Source organism: Myripristis murdjan, chromosome 18 (genome assembly GCF_902150065.1).
Source record: "Myripristis murdjan chromosome 18, fMyrMur1.1, whole genome shotgun sequence".
Classification (NCBI taxonomy): domain Eukaryota; kingdom Metazoa; phylum Chordata; class Actinopteri; order Holocentriformes; family Holocentridae; genus Myripristis; species Myripristis murdjan.
In genome coordinates this window covers 8,153,861-8,171,982 of record NC_043997.1, presented here as the reverse complement: position 1 = coordinate 8,171,982, position 18,122 = coordinate 8,153,861, and the positions used below count along the sequence as shown (strand labels likewise).

Here is an 18,122-nt window from a genome sequence, read left to right as displayed (position 1 = left end):
GCAGTCACAGCTTATTTTTCATGCACTGGTCTGTTTGTCATAGGCAAGGGCTTGGCACACATAACCACTGCTAAGTATACTGACTACCACACCCTTCTTCTGATTGACTTCAATACATAAGCAAATCTGAAGATCACTTTACCAGTTGTTCTTGCCTTGTTGACAAACTTACCTTGAACTGGACCTTGTTTCGGTCTCAAGTCACCATTCGGCCTAGATGTTGACCCAACTTTTTTTTATACCTTTTTGTACCTTGGTTTTGCTAAAACCAACCTAGATATTTATTGTCTCCACCTGGTCCACCTTTGTTTATTTCCTCGCCATCATCACAAACAACTTAAGCGGTCGCACTTGTGTATAGTATGCAATGGTCCTCAAACCTCTAGGAATTGATTTGTTTGATGTTGAAGGGTTTCGTACAATGGTCTTGCAGATGGTGACGAATTTCTGTTGATCCTTAAACTCTGAACTTTATTTTGACATTTGCAGAAACATGTGCACTGCCTATTGCCTGTTTTGGTCTTTGTCTTGATTTGCTCCTTCAGTCTTGGCTTGGCCCTGACCCTCAGGCACAGGAACTAAACTCGACTTACCCTGGTTTTGTTATGGAGTTGACTATAGTCTTCAGCCCTGTAATGAAGTTATACTGATTATACTGATCGTGCCAGTATGGTGTGCTCCGGGTTGGTTTTATTAGTGCCATATTACATGCCAAATTGAATTAATTCAGCAGTTGCTTGCTAGGAAGAACATAAAATTGGGAGCTGTGATTCCACATTCATTTTTAAAATGTGTTTGTTTTTTTTCACTTCACATTAAATCACTTGACATAACTTGCGTATGCCTCAAATTATAGAAGACAGTTGCTCAATGAGAACAAGTTGGTTCAAAGAGACCATAATGTTTACATGACTCATATCACCACACGCGTCCAGGGAAATGGAAAATTACTTCTTTTACAGCTGTTTTTGTATGATCGGTAAGCAGTAGGTCAATGGATGGACTCCTCCGTTCACTCCATGTCTGGTTGCAAATCTGTGTTTTGTGGTTGGGTTCCGTTTTCTTTCAGTTTAATCAAATCAATGCATTGTTTTTCTTCAGAGTTCCAAAAAATCAGAATTTTTGTCATTCCTCAGCCCTGATCCATAAACAAATTGGTTGGAATGAAGGCCCTCTTTCTATGATGTGAATCGCTGTTCCACTTTGAACAAGGTGAATGTCCATATTGGGGAACGTTACCCAGTTAACTTCAAATAACTCCATCTTCTGAAATGCTGTTGTTTTCTGTAGGCGTAAAGGGGCAGGGCAAGCAGTCAGTTCAATAATATTCAGCATAGCGTTTCACTTTCATCTTAGCAGTCATTTCCTCAGGTCTTTCAGTGGTTTTATGACTCTGTAACCCAGCCAAACCACTGCCAAGAATGTCAAAACAAGACGGGCACCAGTCATCATCAAATCATGTATACCTTTTTATTCCTGAAATGTTATTTATTTTGGAACATGTACGTCTTCCTCAGAACAATATTTTAGCGTTTGAAACATGGTGTATATGGGATATTGTATTATGTAAATATTTTCTGTGAATTTCTGTTTCGCTGTGTGTCCGTGTCAAAATGTCTTGCTTTTTGCCTTCCGGTGCAGTAAACAGCCTGATTTTGTGACATTAAATGTGCCTCCTTGACCTCAGCATCCGTGTTTCATTTAAATTCAACAACTTATTATTATTATTGGTTATGCTTCTGACTGGCGTTTCCAAACTTTGTGTGCATGTGTGAAAATACAGTTATTTACCGTGTTGTGTTTTGCTCAGCCTTATGTGTCAGAGAGCGGGAGAGAGAGGCTGTGGGCGGGATGTGTGAGGTTGAATTCTTGTCTCTGTTTGGTCTTGTTGGAGGAATCCAGCCGGCTTGTTTCATACTGAAGATACCTGGAGGCAGATTCAGGTGACACCCAAATAACGGTCTTGGAACTAACTGACAAGAGGCTTCCGTGTAATTCGGTCACTTAGTAACCTGGACCCAGCATTATGACTTAATAAAAGCACAATGTGTCATGGCCTACCTATAGATCAATCTGCCTATTTGAATAGATTAATTAATTCACTCATTTATTATTATTATGTTATTTGCCTTTTTACTTTGTTTGTCTGGTTGTTTACGCGTTTAGTTGATAGTTTTTGTGTTATTTATGAATTCATCCACTCACTTACCTTCTTATTTACAGTACAGAAGATAGTCTGTTCTGGTTCTCACCGCTAGATGGAGCTCTCACATTCGTATTCCCTCTGTCGATCACGTGACTTTTTGTGAACCAGGAAGTGAGCGGTGTCTTTGAAAACACGGCGCCAGCTGCCACAGATTCACTGAAAGGTGAGCACATTTCCAAATACAGGCGTCACTTTTTTTTTTCTTACAGCTCCATCTTTTTAAAGACATTTTAATTTGTTCTTTTTTTTTTTTTTTATCAGTCCAGTCATTTGGGTGTCTGTGCAAACTTTCACAGCGCAAACTGATGCGTGGTTTCTGTTAGCGTCTAGCCTGATGTTTACATGCGGTCACATTCACAATAAATCGATAAATAAAGTCATTGTGGGTTTTATATCCAGTCGGGGCTGCTTTAAGGAGAAAGCTGAGGAGGACATAACCCAGCGACACCGTTATACCTCCCGTATCCAGAGACGCCAAACTGCATTAGAAATATCTGGAAACATGTGAAACAGGATTAATTCCTGTTAGCGGTGAACGACACACACATCTCAACACATTTACCGAGTCCATATGATCCACTAGAAAGTTCTGCACTTAAGAAACAGGCCCTTATTTCAATACGACCTCTGCTTTTACGACAGCACCACAGTTGTGTCCGCGACTTGGCGTTTCGTGTGACGTTAGGTCGGCTGAGAAACCGGCGTCATAAATTACAAAAGAATACAATTTTTAACCAAACTGGCTCTGCTTAGTGTTTAGGATGCCAGCCGAAATGAAGAGTGGACACCAGAGATTTGTTAGACATCTTTAGTTATCTTCTACGTATGAGGGACGAAAAATGACAAAACAATAAATAAACGAATAAATAAATAAATACGCATATAAATATATAAATGCATAAATAATTAAATTAATAAATATTTCTGTTTTTATTCATGCATTTATTTATTTATTTGTGTATTTATACATTTATGCATGCATTTATTTATTTATTTATTTTTACATTTATTTATTTATTTATTTATTTATTTATTTCTACATTTATTTATTCATTTGTGTATTTATATATTTATTTTTACATTTATTTATTTATACTTTTATTTATTTCTACATTTATTCATTTATTTATTCCTTCTTTTATTTCTACATTTATTTATTTATTTATTCCTACATTTATTTCTGTATTTCTACATTTCCACATTTATTTATTTCTGTATTTCTGTGTCGTATGTTAATAAGGTGGTCATACTACGGGGTTTATATGTTTACCAACGTGAAAGGGAGCGTTAAATTCCCATAATAATATATTAAGTTTGGCGTGAAGTGTTAACATGTACAAGACGTACTTTAATGACATATATCCGGGAAAGGAGGCCGGGTTTCGGTGAACTTTGATGTAAAAACATATATTTTACATATCAACATACAACTCAATACAGTAGGCTGCACAAAATTTCACTTGTACCTGTACCTGGGCAGCAGTTTTAGGATATACAAACTGCCAGGTCATCCTTCCTCTCTCTTGTATCCCAGCCTGCACAACAGCAGCAAATACACTACTCACAAAAAGTTAGGGATATTTGGCTTTTGGGTGAAATTTATGGAAAATGTAAAAAGTTCAGCTACAGTGATATTATATCATGAAAGTAGGGCATTTAAGTAGAAGCATACACTGGTGATTTCCTCATCTCAAACAATTTCTTGAAACAAAAGCCAACAACAGTGGTGGATATACCACAACAAAAAATGTCAGTGTCAATAACTTGTCATGTGCCCTTGAGCATCAATTACAGCTTGACAACGACGTCTCATGCTGTTCACAAGTCGACTTATTGTCTGCTGAGGCATGGCATCCCACTCTTCTTGAAGGGCGGCCCTCAGGACATTGAGGTTCTGGGGTACAGAGCTCCGAGCCTCTACACGGCGACTCAGCTGATCCCATAGGTTTTCTATGGGATTCAGGTCTGGAGAAAGTGCAGGCCACTCCATTTGAGGTACCCCAGTCTCCAGCAGCCGTTCCCTAATGATACGACCTCGATGAGCTGGAGCATCAAACACCTGATGTGAATTTTGCCGTTAAACTCCTTGTTAGAGAACAGCAACTTGTGCAAAAAGTACTGAAACATTGAACAGTTGGACATGTGCATTCAAAAGTTTACAGAAGGTCACATTAAGTTCACCTGTAAAGGTTATAATGCATTTTAGGTTCATCCTGAAATTTCACCCGAAAGCCGAATATCCCTAACTTTTTGTGAGTAGTGTATGTTCCCTTTGCATCCAAGTGTGCCTTTAAATCATTCTTTCATCTCTGTTTGTTAGTGATATTTTGCTGATGCCCTCAGTTTCAAAGTGATGCCAGCTTCGGAGCCGGTCCGGTTGGGTCGTAAACGAGCCCTGCCCACCTGCCCGAACCCTCTCTTCCTCAGGTGGCTCACCGAGCTGCGGGACCAGGCCAGAGAGAAAGGGCTGAAGACCCAGCACGTCTACCAGAAGGTAAGACTGGAGGGTGGAGGCTCAGGTGATGCTCTGCTGATGATGTTTTTTTCTTTACATCTCAGGTAGCTCCATCTTAATTTTCATCATTTGGTTTTTCATGCAACAGTAGACAGTTTTGCTAATCAGTTTCGATAGAAAATAACACAGTGCAATAGACTAGAATAAAGCTTGTTGACATGATAAGTAGAGAACATAACCTGCTCAGACAATGCATGAATTGCCTTAAATGACTCCTAACAGGCTTCATCAGATGTAAATAAAAAATTGCAAACACTGATTGTGTTCAAAACTGAGAAATAGACAGAAAAGATGAATGTCCAAGTGCAAAAACATCCAAGAGATTGATTTGATCATCTCTCTTAAAATTATCTTCAAAAAGGTCCTGGAAGGTTGCAAATTGACAAAAGAATCCTGACACAGGTGACAACATATTTCATGTCACTGTAGACTAAGTGTCATCTCTTATGTTGTGTAATTTGTTGTGAAGAATCATCTTCAGCTGTAGACGACTGTGGCTCATGATTGCAGTCGCTATCAGAAAACATTACGTTAAACAATGGGCAAAGTCCAGCCAAGACTTTATGGAAAATGTGTAGAAAGGCATTCTGAATTAGATGATTACATTAGAAGTGTGTTCAGGATGCAGAATCAGATTGATAAAGGCATAAACGTTTTCTTTTCCTTACCAGGCCATCAGCTCTCTGAACAAATACCCTCTACCGCTCAAAAACGCCAGAGAGGCAAAGATCCTCCAGAACTTTGGAGACGGGATCTGCAAAATACTGGACGAGAAACTGCAGCGATATTACAGAGAAAACGGTGAGAAACGGATGAATTAATGGATTAATGTGTTTAGGAATTATCCATTTTGTTTCTCTCATCCAGACTGACTCGGTCAGGGTCTCTGGGGGGTGGCGGGGAGTATGGAAGGGCGCCAGGGAGTTATTTCGCCTAGGGCACCAACATGGGCAGAGCCGGCACTGATCATAACAGACATAATTTAACATATATCGATAAAGTATCATATTAGAGCAGATTTTTCATGTTCAGCAGAATTTGAAGGCAACGTGATGAAAAAGTAACTTGAAGTAATCCGATTACACAGGAAATTACGTTGTCGCTGTCTCTTCTGTTCCTCTGTCCCAGGTCCAGAAGCTCCCATCCACTCTCTCCCCGAGGGAGCGCCCCCTGCTGGCAGACCGGACAACAACAGCCTGGCTCCCACCAGGAAGGTAAGCAGAGAAGTGATGGGGTTCGTGTGTGTGTGTGTGTGAGAGAGAAAGAGTGGGGGCGAGGGAGACAGAGTGTGTGTTGAGTTCGTTGTCTCCATATTTCCAACAACAGGGCAGAAGTGCAGTCGATGTATCCCATGATGAAATGACAAAAAAACATTTGTTATCCATGTGATTCCTCTGTCGTTGCAGAGGAATGCTGCAGGAGACGGAGGGAAGGAAACAAGAGAAGGAGGAGGAGGAGGAGGAGGAAGAGCAGGAGGAGAAGCCGGAAAGAGGAAAAAGCGGGAGTACGTTCCCCAGAAGAGGTCGGGCGGCTACGCTGTCCTGCTCGCCCTCTACAGGCAGGCCCAGGTGCTGCTTTGTTCCCCAACTGAGTGGCTTCATTCAGCCGGTACACGTTCAGTCATTCAGCTGATGACCTCGTCTGTAGCAGAGCAGTGAGCAGTGAGGCGTTTAGTGTCCTGCTCAAGGGCATTTCAGCAGGACATACACTGGGGAATCGAATCTGCAACCTCTCTGTCGGCTCGAACCCCTGTTATAATCAATCTAAAATCGGTCTTTTGTTGTTCTTCCTTCTCCATCTCTTTATTTCTCTCTGTGTCTGTCTCTCTGTCTTCCTCTCCAGATCCCGGGTAGTAAAGGTTACATGTTCAAGCTGGAACTACAAGCTGAAGCCCAGCATCTGTGTGACAAGTCTTTCACTGTGGTAAGTTGATTACACACACACACACACACACTCATACACACACAGAGAGATCAAAGCTAAAATGTATACACATCATGCAAAGCTACTGTGAAGCACTACAGCATCTTCTATTTTACAGTTTAATTTCAAAAGTTTCCGTTTCAAAAGCATCCTGTTGAACTGTGTCCACATCCTCTATCCTTACCCCGTCCCGCGTCCTCCTGCCTGTTTGTTTGCAGCCTGAACTGGGCAGCAAATACACCGCCTGGTCCTCAGTGAGCACGCTGATCCAGAAGAACCTGGTCCTGAAGACACACAACCCTGCAAGGTACACAGGACACACACATGGAAACACACACACTGCAAAAAGTCAAAATCTTACCAAGAGTATTTGTCTTATTTCAAGTAAAAATGTCTTATTTCTAGTCAAAATATCTCATTACACTTTAAATAAGACATGATCAGCTCAGAAATAACTTGTCTTTAGACAATTTTCACTTGTTTCAAGTGAAAATCTACTTGAAACAAGTTAAAATTAGCTAGAAACAAGAAACATATTCTGCCAATGGAACAAGCAAATTTTTACTTGTTTCAAGTAAATTTTCACTTGAAACAGGTGAAAATTGTCTAAAGACAAGTTATTTCTGAGCTGATCATGTCTTATTTTAAATGTAATGAGATATTTTGACTAGAAATAAGACATTTTGACTTGAAATAAGACAAATAAGATTTGACTTTTTGCAGTGCATGGCAGAAACACTCTCCAAACAAACACCAGTTGGGCTTGTTCTAGCGACAGGCCTTCATTCTTAGTGCTGAATTACTCTCCTTAATTTTTTTTTTTTTTTTTTTAAAGAATGACAGTTCATATTTATTCTGGGATGTAAACTCTGTGATCTGACCTCTGTGAGCTGTAACTACAGATACCACATCAGTTTGTCAGCTGGGAAATGTATTTCCCGGTGTGAAGAGGGGTTGGACACTTACTCCTTTTCTCTTTTCTTTGGCCCCCTTCCTCTCTCTCTCTCAGGTATTCTCTGACAGAAGGAGGTCTGGCTTTGGCCGAGCGACTGGAGTCAGGAGAGCGAGACGGCAACAGAGGACCAGAGAGAGGCAGAGATGGAGAAGGGGATGGCGAGGACAGCAGGAGTGAAGGAGAGGAGGAGGAGGACGAAGAGGAAGGAGGTGGTTGTGGGGTCATGGATCTTGCTGTGGGTGATGCGGCACAAGAAGAGAAGGAGGAGAGACTAAAGTGAGTGCTCACCAAACGTCCAAAGATTCATGTTCTCCTGCTCTTGACGTGTTCATTGTTCATCGTCCTTCTCGTACACGTCTGCTCCTCTCAGCCCCACAGAGAGGCTGGTCAGTGTCGCCCCGCTCAGGACTGACGCTGGTGGGACGAGCTGCTCAGGAAAACCCCAGGCTCCACCAGCAGCGAGCAGAAGGCCCAACGGAGAACGACTCTTACCTGGAAATTATGAGATTATCCTCTGTGTGGACTTTATTGAGACAACTGGGTAAGAAGGGCGTCTGAGCGTTAAGGCTGACAGATAGATTGATTGATTGATTGATTGAGATCTTTATTTCCAACGTAAATCAAACAAAAACAAAATAATAATAATCAGTACTAAATAAAGGTAAATAAGAAAACGAAGGTCCTACAATAAGGAAAAATAAAATAAAATAAAATGCATCTATCATCATTAACATTCTCGAAAAGGAGTAGGAAGAAGTAAAAATTTATTTAATCTTACCCCCTAATCTCTATTTCATTATAATCAGTCAGAAAATAATTTGTTCATCTGTAATTTCTGTACAAAAAACACAAAATGTATTAAATAAAAAATGAAAATAAAAATATATACTATATACATATACATACACATATACATACATACATATACCTGTACACATATATACATACCTACACATACACAATATGTACATACACACAAACACATGCACACATACAACCTCATGTCTCCTCTTCCCTGTATCTTGCAAAAATCATTTCTTTATATAGAAAAGAAAAACATATTGCAATTGATATGGTGCACAATTTTAGTGAGAACGATCATTTTTGCATCAGGATTTTCACTTCCACTGAAAAAAAGAAACTTAGATCTGGAGAATACAGTTTGTAGGCAGTGCCACAGTACTTCATTTATCTTTGTATTTTACATTTGTTGAAAACCTCCATTGCCTCTCCTGTGAGTTTGACCCTGCACTTGGCCATACTGCAATTTCAATAATATTTCAATTAATTTTCCAGCCCTGCTGTGTACATATATGAAGCAGAGAACCATTGTGTTTTGGAATAATTGCTGTTTCTGCATCTATGTGTGTTTGTGTTCACACACTATGGTTTGTTAGTTTACATATTCAGTTGTAGTGTAAAAGGTGCAAAATGAGTTTGTATAGACACTCAGCTTTTCATGCCAAAAGTTGTTTGTTGTAATGATTGTGTTTGTTTATATATTGTGATGTGTAGAATTGCATGTTTATTCCTTGTTTTAACTGGTTTATGTTATGATTTGCTCATTTGTGTGTGTGTGTGTGTGTGTGTGTGTGTGAGCAGCGGCAGCCACCACTGTAAGCAGGAGCTGGTCAAAGAGCTCCAGAGGAACAGAGTGACCTTTGACATCAGGAAGCTGAACGTCGGGGACTTCCTGTGGGTGGCTCGCGAAAAGGTCGCGCCCGTTCCAGGTGACACAAACACAACGACAAAACACCGGGTGGGGGGCAAAGAGTCAGCAAAATCACTCCAGGTGGTGCACATTTAGGCAAAACGGGGCAAAACTTTTCAAAATTGCTACATTTATGCACATTTTTTTGATACCCGTGACTTATAGATGCAGCTATTAAATATGTTTATTTTATTAAAATATAGTCTTCTGTGTAATTCATGTACTAGTGTGACATGTAAGACTGACATAAGCTGATATAACTCAAACTTGCACTAACGCCCCCCATCATCCACTCATCTTCCCCAACGCACTCCCCTTTTACTCCCACAGATATTTTTACGTTTTATCCAGTGCAATATTTATTTATTCAGTGCAATAATTTCATATCAGTGCAATATTTATTTATTCAGTGCAATATTTCATATCTCAGGGACTACTTATATTTATACTGTATGTTGTTGTTTTGTTGCTGCTGGTGTGTGGGGTTTTTTTTGTGTGTGTGTACAATTTCATTGTATCTTGTATGCAATGACAATAAATTCTATTCTATAAATCTCTCTCCCTTTATCCTAAACATCAGTAAACAAAGTGCTGTGCCATTTCAAACTGTGTACTCTGCCTTTAATGCCAGCAGTACAGTGTTGCTCCAGTATATCGACGCGATGAAAACAGAAGAAAGGCGGGAAAGTGTCCTCTGTCTTGACCTCCTGACCTCTGTCTCTCCGTCCAGGGCAGCTGCGTCCCCCTCCAGGCAGGGAGCTGGTCCTCGACTACATCATCGAGAGGAAGAGGATGGACGACCTGTGTGGCAGCATCATCGACGGGCGCTTCAGGGAGCAGAAGGTCGGTGTTTACTCTGCGTCGTCTTCACTGTTTAGTTCAGCTGGCTGACCTCAGGGAAGGTGCACAGAGATCGCCCTAACTTCCCTGCATGGATCAGCTGCTATTGTCGGAGTACCAAGACAATAACAAAATTGAATTGAAATATCTAAATAAATAAACAGATAATTTAGTGTTACACTCACACGTGGGTTCCTGGAGAAGATGAGCTACCCGACCAGCTAATCAGCCGTCATGCTTCATAATAACAAAATCTTAACAAGTTGAACATTACAAGTCATAACAGTAATCATGGTTTTCATTCATACCACAGTAGTTTTCCTCCGTGGTGTGTATTTGTTGCATTTGACAGCAACATTATTGCAGTTTAAAATTTTCCATCAGTACATTATCCATCAGATTTAACTTGGACATGTGGCACAATACACAGGCGAGACAATGCACCTGTGTATTATATTAAAGTTGTGATTTATTTAAATAGGTTTTTCATTTTATTTATATTTATTACCATTATCCTTGCCCCACTGTTCTAATTCCCTCTTCAATTTTTAGATGACTGTTACCCGCTCATTACTACTTACATTTTTTAGAACCCAGTTGGACTTCAGTGGGATTTGTTGCTTCACTGTTTTATTCTCTGTCTTATTAATTCTCTTACTGTGGTGTTTTGTATGTTGTCCTGCTGTCTCTATGCCAGAGCCAAAGACAAATTTCCATTTTTATGAATTTTAAATGGACAGTAAAGTAGTCTAAGTCTGAGTCATAAAGCTTAACTTCACTGTATGTATGTTTTTTTTTTTTTTTTTTTTTTTTTTTTAATAAACATTGAATGTAAAACCACAGTGAATGTTAGATTTGTGTCAGCCATGTAGTAAAATAAATTAAGATACTATAACAGGGTATCCGTGGGGTCTTGAAAAGTATTAAAAGGTGATAAATCAATTTTGGGAAAATTAAGACCCTTAAAAAGTATTAAAAAGTCTTATCACAACTTTATAAAGTCTTAAATTTTGAAAGTATTTTTTCTGAATTAGCTGTCCAAGAGTTTGAGTCCCAAAAACATTGTAAAAATGTGTGAATTTATTCATTTTTATTAAAAAACAAAGATGAACAGGTACATAAAAAACTAGGCTATTGTGGGTGCGTTCGTAAATTCTCTGAGAGCGGCAGAGCGAGCAGGCGGGTGGAAATTCAGAAGCACAAAGTACGCTCTGGCGCTCCCAGTGCATATTACGAACGCACCGAAATGTTACATGAAGCCCCGCGAAAAAGGAAGAGAAGGCTGGTGAACGCATGGATGGCTGAACAGTAACATAATGGGAAAGTGCAAATTTGCAGCGTCCCTGCTGGAAATGCCGGACTTCAAAGACTGGTTGCAGCCAGTCGAGGGGAATGTCAGGGAGGCATATTGTACATTATGCAAGAAGAAGATAAGCATTGTGTCAATGGGAATTAACTAACAGAATTTTGTTGTATCATAGTGGTCTATAGTCTTTATCACAAACTAAAACTGTTAAGTTAAAAATATCATTGATGTAAATGGTTGCAGCTTGAAGTGGCCGTGAGGTATTAAAAAATATTGAGAATGTCTTGAAAAAGTCTTAAAAAGGTATTAAAATTAACTTCAAGATTCCTGCATATACCCTGTATAAGACAATCTCTCAAGGCTCCTCTGAGTAAATTTGACTCTCTCTCTCTCTCTCTCTCTCTCTCTCTCTCTCTCTCTTTCTCTCTCTCTCTCTCTCTTCAGTTTCGTCTGAAGAGGTGTGGTCTTCGCAGGCCCATCTACCTGGTGGAGGAGTGCGGGACGGCAGCTTCACACCTGAGTTTACCTGAAACCACGCTACAGCAAGCCATTATCAACACACAGGTACGCCCACTCTCACCTGTACTTCACTAACAATTTAACTGAATTGTCAAAGTGGTCTTAATTTGCCCTTCTGTCAGGTGGTCGACGGCTTCTTTGTGAAGAGAGTCCAGGACGTGAAGGAGTCGGCAGCCTACCTCACTGTTATGACCAGATACCTGTCCAAACTGTACCAGGTGACACACACGTTCTTCGTGGGCTTGTTCATTTTTCTTGTGGATGTTAACGAGTACGTTTACATGCACATTATATTCTGATTTAGGTCAATATTCTGGTTTAATTTTCCCAATAAGGTGTTTATATGCGCTGCGGCAACTGGAATATTCTGTTTACATGTCACTTGGCAGATTCCCGTGTTTCGGTGTATTCCATGCTCTTATTTAATACAACACTCAACCCGCGGGGGGCAGCAGCACGCGTATAGGCGTCTGGTCTGCCGGGAAAACAGACGAAGAAGAGGAAGTTGTTGCTATTTCTGTGTTTTCTCCCATCGACATCCTCCATGATATTTAAGTCTTTCATTATCTGAAGGCAGACTGCAGTCTCCTGGCTCTTGCTGCTGTTCGCCATGTCGTTCTCCCCACTTGCAGTAACCATAGCAACAAAGACGCCACAGGATTCCTTGTGAAGCATTTTCCGATTAAGGTGTTTACATGGCACAATACTCTGGTTAAAACAGGGGTCTTATTCCGAATTTTCTCCAACCGGAATATGACCTTAATCTGGTTCGTTGTGTGTTTACATGACACGTGCACAACCGGAATATTGAGGATATTCTGAATAATACAGGAATATGGCGTGCATGTAAACGTGGTCAATTTCTTGCCCTGTTTTCCAGTAAAACGTTCCAGGTCAGAGTTGTTAGGTGTTGCTCTTGGAAGAAGTTTGGGGGGCAAAGCAAGAACCCTGAGTGCTCTTGAGTTTGTATTTTCACCGCAGGCCAAGAATGGAGAACTTACGCAGATAAGGAAGAGGTGTTAACTCGCTCTGCTGCAGCTCACAGCAGCAAAAGAGTGAACGCTGAAGATGCTGAAACCATCGTTATGTTCCTGATGGTTTATTACTGTGTTGCTGTGGCGCTGCATGGCATTTTGGAGGAGATGTGTGGAGGTCAAGAATGAGTTAGGACACTAGAAAACCGAGAGCTGAAAGGAGGAAACTGCTTTTCCATAGATCAAACAAGATCAACTGTGACATAGAATGCAGTCGCAAACTGAGCCTAACGGGATGTTTACTGCACCCTGACAGCCCCTAGCAACTCAAATACGCCCCTTCCACCAAAAAAAGGTTCTGGTTCTTGAGCTGATTCAGTTCAAGATTCTCAGAACCAAGGTGCTCACTAAGAAACTGGACCAGTTTTTGGAGTGGACTTCATTGCATCATCGATGGTGGGTGCGGCACAGCAGAAGTAAATACCCTGACAGGAATCAGATTAAGAAAAATAAACTCTAAATTGTTTTTGTTTTTTATGTTATTCTTCTGTTTTTCATTTGCAGTGTTAGGGAATCTCTATTTAGCGTGGGCAAAAACATTTTTAACCACTAATTTTTTTTTTACTAGACTACAAAGTTTCTTGGTAGCTGTGTAGAATAAGACACACCCACTCGGTTCCCACTTGAGAACGACTTTTTTCTAGTTCCAGTTGTGAACCAATTTTTCTGTCAGGGAGCCAATCTGTGTTCGGTGTAGGGATGGGCGATATGTTATCGTTTGCGATATATCGTCAAAAAAATTCCCCATGGTAAGAATATGTCATCTCGCGATAATAACGATAAACTCCTGTTGATGACGTAATTACGTGCGCAACGCACTCGCCGCTGGCAGCCGGCAGCTCACACGTGTAGCACAATAACAAGCATGGCGGAAGGCGGGGCTGATAGCGAAGAGCTCGTTGCTAAACGAGGCTCCAGCTCGATTATCTGGAACTGGTTTGGCTACAGTAAGTCTGACGTGGAGCAAACATCTGTCACATGCAAAGTTTGCAAAAAAGCGGTGATTACAAAGGATGCAGTACAGGTGTACTACTTAAACTTAATTGGTATAGTTTAGTAGCGTATTTGACTACAGTAAGTATTATTTTTGAGCAGTATTTGTGGGGTTCTCAAGACTGAATGCGGTGATAGATTTGTAGTCAAAAAGATGGAGTTGAATTGTTTTATATTTTTTATCGTCACTTTTATCGTTATCGCAATAAATGCCAGAAATTATCGTGATAAAATTTTTAGTCCATATCGCCCCTCACTAGTTCGGTGGAAATAAAATGCAAAGATTGGGTGTGTAAAACAGAACAGATCAGTTTCTTTCGGTGGAAAAGAGCAAAAGTGAGCACTGCCTTCGCTGTAGGGACCATTTAGGGTTCAGGAGTTCAACCCCAAAAAAGAAGGGCTGGCTTCTGTGGTTGCATAAAAGGAGAGGAACCTTTTCGCTTCAACACAACTAGTGGGATCACGTGTAATTTTCTCTGCATTTTTCAAATCTTTGCGTTCAGTTGGCTTCACAGTTAAACCTCGTGACGACCCGCCGCCTCGTTTCAGAACCGCACGCTGATCTGTCGCTCCAGAGAGCTGGAGGGGGACGGAGAGAGCGACGAGGAGGAGAGAGGGAACCCGTCCTGCACGCTCATATCCTTCACCGAGTTCAACCAAGGGGCCATCAAGAACAAGGTGTGTGTTTGTCTGTGAGCTGTGAATGTGCTCGCTCCCTTCCTTTAGTTTACCACATCTCAGTTTTGACTGGTGTGTGTGTGTGTGTGTCTTTCTGTAGTGTCAAACAGTGAGAGAGGTGTTTGCCAGACAGTTGATGCAGATCAGTGGTTTGTCTGGAGACAGAGCAGCTGCCATACTGGAACACTACAGCACTCCACGCAGGTAACACACACACACACACACACACACACACACACACACACACACACACACACCACAGTTCCTTCCATCACAGAGAATTTATTCCTCTAATCGCTTTTTTCCATTAAAATTCATGTCTTGCCTTTTCTTTTATGTGCTGACAATTATTAAAGTAATAATCTGTGAAAATTTAATATAAATGCATACATCATACATACATGCATCTCTCTCCCCCCCCCCCCCCCCCCCCCAGTCTTTTAACAGCCTATGAACAGTGTGCCAGTGAAGCAGAGAAAGAAAAACTCCTGTCCTCCATCCGTTATGGGAAACTCAAAAGGTCGGTGGTACAATGTCTGATTTTTATTTCATTTTATTTTATCCTACATTATATATCTGTGTACCTGTACATTATATTTTTTTGCTGTCTCAAACAGTGACCCTGGAAATTATGGGTGGGACAATCAGTCAATAATGTAACATATCATGATCCTACCATTATTGTGCCCAGATGCACATTTGAATTTCTTTGATGTATATTTGTTCTCTGCCCCTAAATATTTGAGCTTGAACTGTTGTGTCATGTTCATGTTGCAGTGGCTTTGCAGATTAAAACCCTGAAAAACACGACTGATTCCTGCTTTACAAGTGTAAAAAACAACTAAAGTGATTAAGATAAAGCCTTTGACAATAAATTAAAATGCCAAATACTGTCAAAATGTAACCAGATTTTCAAGCAAATGCAGTGCAGGACAAAATTTGAATTATATTAAAAAAAAAAAAAAAAGTCTTGTTAATTAATGTGCATTAATAAAGTTAAACCTGAATCAACATTGATACAACTGTCCAAATTCTCGTTTTAATGGAGAGCCTAAAAATGGCAACAGATGTGATGTCAAATGTAAAAAGGTACAATCCTTTAGGTAGAACATACTTGGCTAAAACTAAACATACAAAGTTAAAAATAGACTAAATAAATGACATTTACACAGAGGATGTTACCGGGTTACAGCCTCCTGTATTTGTAACTGTATTTGCTGTTTAGTTGTTTATCTGGCTTTGTTTGTTTTTCAGGAATCTGGGTCCAGCTCTGAGCAGAACAGTGTACCAGCTGTACTGTACACAAGGAGCGCTGTCATAGACACACTCATTCACACACACACACACACACACAACCTCACTCACCCACTAATGCAAAAAACACTTTGTCACATCCAGACTTAACCATTTCCCTGTGGTTTTACATTCATGACCGTTTACATCTGTGTATGTAAATATAAAGATGCTGCTATATTTTATGAATTTTATTGCTGCTAAGTTTTGTATGAAGACTTCCACAAAGTAAAGTTTTGGATTTTGCCTCAATAAAGTTTCTCATTTTGAACAGTTTTTGTAATGTGAATGAGGACTTGGTGTGTTGCCAACACCTTATAATGCTACAACCATGTTCTCTTACATGCTAAAAAATAAATAAATGAATGAATGAATGAATAAAGACTGATCTGCGCCTCTTATAAATGTCAAGTTCAATTTCCAGAATTTTGCATAAGAACGTATCATGTCTACAGTTTGTTTTTAGGCTATAGGCAAATTTGAAATGTTAAAAATGCCCCTAATTTATTTTATTTTATTTTATTTATTCTTAATTTTATTGAGTCTCTGAACACTGAACAAGATGTATGCCACCTTCAGTGTGAGTCAATGACAAGCACATGTCAATTACTGGCTATAACAAACCGTTTTATGACATCAAAACAGTATCACTCATTTTCTGTATTTTTGAGCTTATAATTAAGGAGCACGTTTGGTCTCTAAGGACAAAAAAAAAAAAAAAAATGAACCATGTTAATCCAGTGACTCAACAAATTTTGATTCTGTACCATCCCATAGAAGTAACTGATCAGTACTCAATGTCGGCAAACACTTTATATTTTCGATGTAGAATCGGCATTGCCAATTAAAAACGTATCTTTGGTGCATTTCTAACCTTAACAAAAACAGTGAGAAGTCACAAGTGGAAAATGGAACAGTTACTAAGGATAAAGCAGTGTCAACAGGTTTTGAATCCGATTTTTTTATTATTTTTTTTCAGTTCAACATGTTACCTCCTTACCTTTGTCCATCTAATCCGAGCCTGCTCACGATCGATGTCCGGAGCACAGCGACTCGTAAGCGTCAGGAAAAAGAAAGACAACAACTCGGTATTGTTGCTCTAAATTGTCCAACATTAAGTACGACCAATCCACATTCCTTTATTTAGTGATGTCGACGAGTTCAGACATAGCGGCAGTCTCTTGTTTTCACCAGTTATATCCAACATTTGTCCATATAACAACAAAAAGACATGGGCAGTGCATACATGAGGCATCAGCATGTATACAGGAAACTCACCTTATACTCAGTTATATTGGTTATGTCCATATTTTAGGCATTTGGCTGGCACTTGTATCCAGACTGATATAAGCTCCTGTTATTTTCAGTTCATTACGCTCATTAAAAACTGCTTGCAAAGGCATAGGGGAGGCAAGAAATAAAATTACAAAAAGGTATTATCATTTAAAGCTCTTGTTTTTGCTCAACACCCATGGGATAAAAAAAGAAAGAAAAAGAAGAAGAAAACAAAAAACATGCCATAACTGAAAAAGCTACAATAGTCAGCATGTAAGGGTTACACAACACTTTGATTCCTGGTTATTAAATTGTTCAGTTTAGTTGTTGTAGTGCAATTTTGATGCTACACCAATGGTTGTTTCTTGAATGCGAATGCTTTCCAGGAATTTCCTTCACTTACGGACTTATGGACAGAACCACCAGGAGAAAGATATTATTAGCAATTTACTTAACATTTCTTCACCTGTTTTGCTGTTAGAATTTGGGATTGTGTATGTTATTAACCCTTATATCGGCAGCCAAACAAATAAAATAATTTAACATTGAGAAATTTCCGGAGTTTAATCGGACAAAAAAATGGTCGACATCAGGTTTTGGAATCAGAATTACAGAGCGGCGATATTTCTGGCATGACTCACTTCAAACTCTCACTCGGGTTAACGCTCTCTTCCACCTCGACCTGAAACCCACAGCTAGATGTGACATGTTCAGGCCCAGTCTCTGGGAACTGTCAAAAGGCATTCTGGGAAATGTAGGAAATCGGTGACTAAAGTACAAGTGGACAAGGTATGTAGAGGGGAGCATGGGTATAGCAAGAACAGTACAAAATAACTGGAATGCATTGAACAACAGAGACTGATTATATATGAAA

The 18,122-nt window shown here is 39.9% G+C and overlaps 1 protein-coding gene across 2 annotated transcripts; it reads left to right on the top strand.

Moving 5' to 3' along the window:
- The first annotated feature begins 2,249 nt into the window (after window positions 1-2,249).
- Window positions 2,250-16,249, top strand: mus81 (MUS81 structure-specific endonuclease subunit). Of its 2 annotated transcripts, none has more exons than XM_030076251.1 (17): window positions 2,250-2,369; window positions 4,550-4,700; window positions 5,393-5,522; window positions 5,850-5,935; window positions 6,128-6,289; window positions 6,564-6,644; window positions 6,863-6,951; window positions 7,654-7,875; window positions 7,970-8,140; window positions 9,202-9,329; window positions 10,041-10,153; window positions 11,901-12,020; window positions 12,098-12,193; window positions 14,552-14,680; window positions 14,781-14,884; window positions 15,117-15,200; window positions 15,935-16,249. In XM_030076251.1, the coding sequence occupies exons 2-17, from the start codon at window positions 4,560-4,562 to the stop codon at window positions 15,999-16,001; spliced, it is 1,923 nt and encodes a 640-aa protein (XP_029932111.1). In that variant the 5' UTR covers window positions 2,250-2,369; window positions 4,550-4,559; the 3' UTR covers window positions 16,002-16,249. The 2 variants fall into 2 exon arrangements, with proteins under 2 accessions (XP_029932111.1, XP_029932110.1); XM_030076250.1 differs by having other exon boundaries at window positions 2,265-2,369; window positions 4,527-4,700.
- The last annotated feature ends 1,873 nt before the right edge of the window (window positions 16,250-18,122 follow it).

Coding starts and splice junctions, on each gene's coding strand:
- mus81 (XM_030076251.1), top strand. CDS start 4,560: ATGCCAGCTTCGGAGCCGGTCCGGTTGGGTCGTAAACGAGCCCTGCCC. Junction 12,194..14,551: donor ACCTGTCCAAACTGTACCAG/GTGACACACACG, acceptor GCCTCGTTTCAG/AACCGCACGCTGATCTGTCG. Junction 14,681..14,780: donor AAGGGGCCATCAAGAACAAG/GTGTGTGTTTGT, acceptor GTCTTTCTGTAG/TGTCAAACAGTGAGAGAGGT.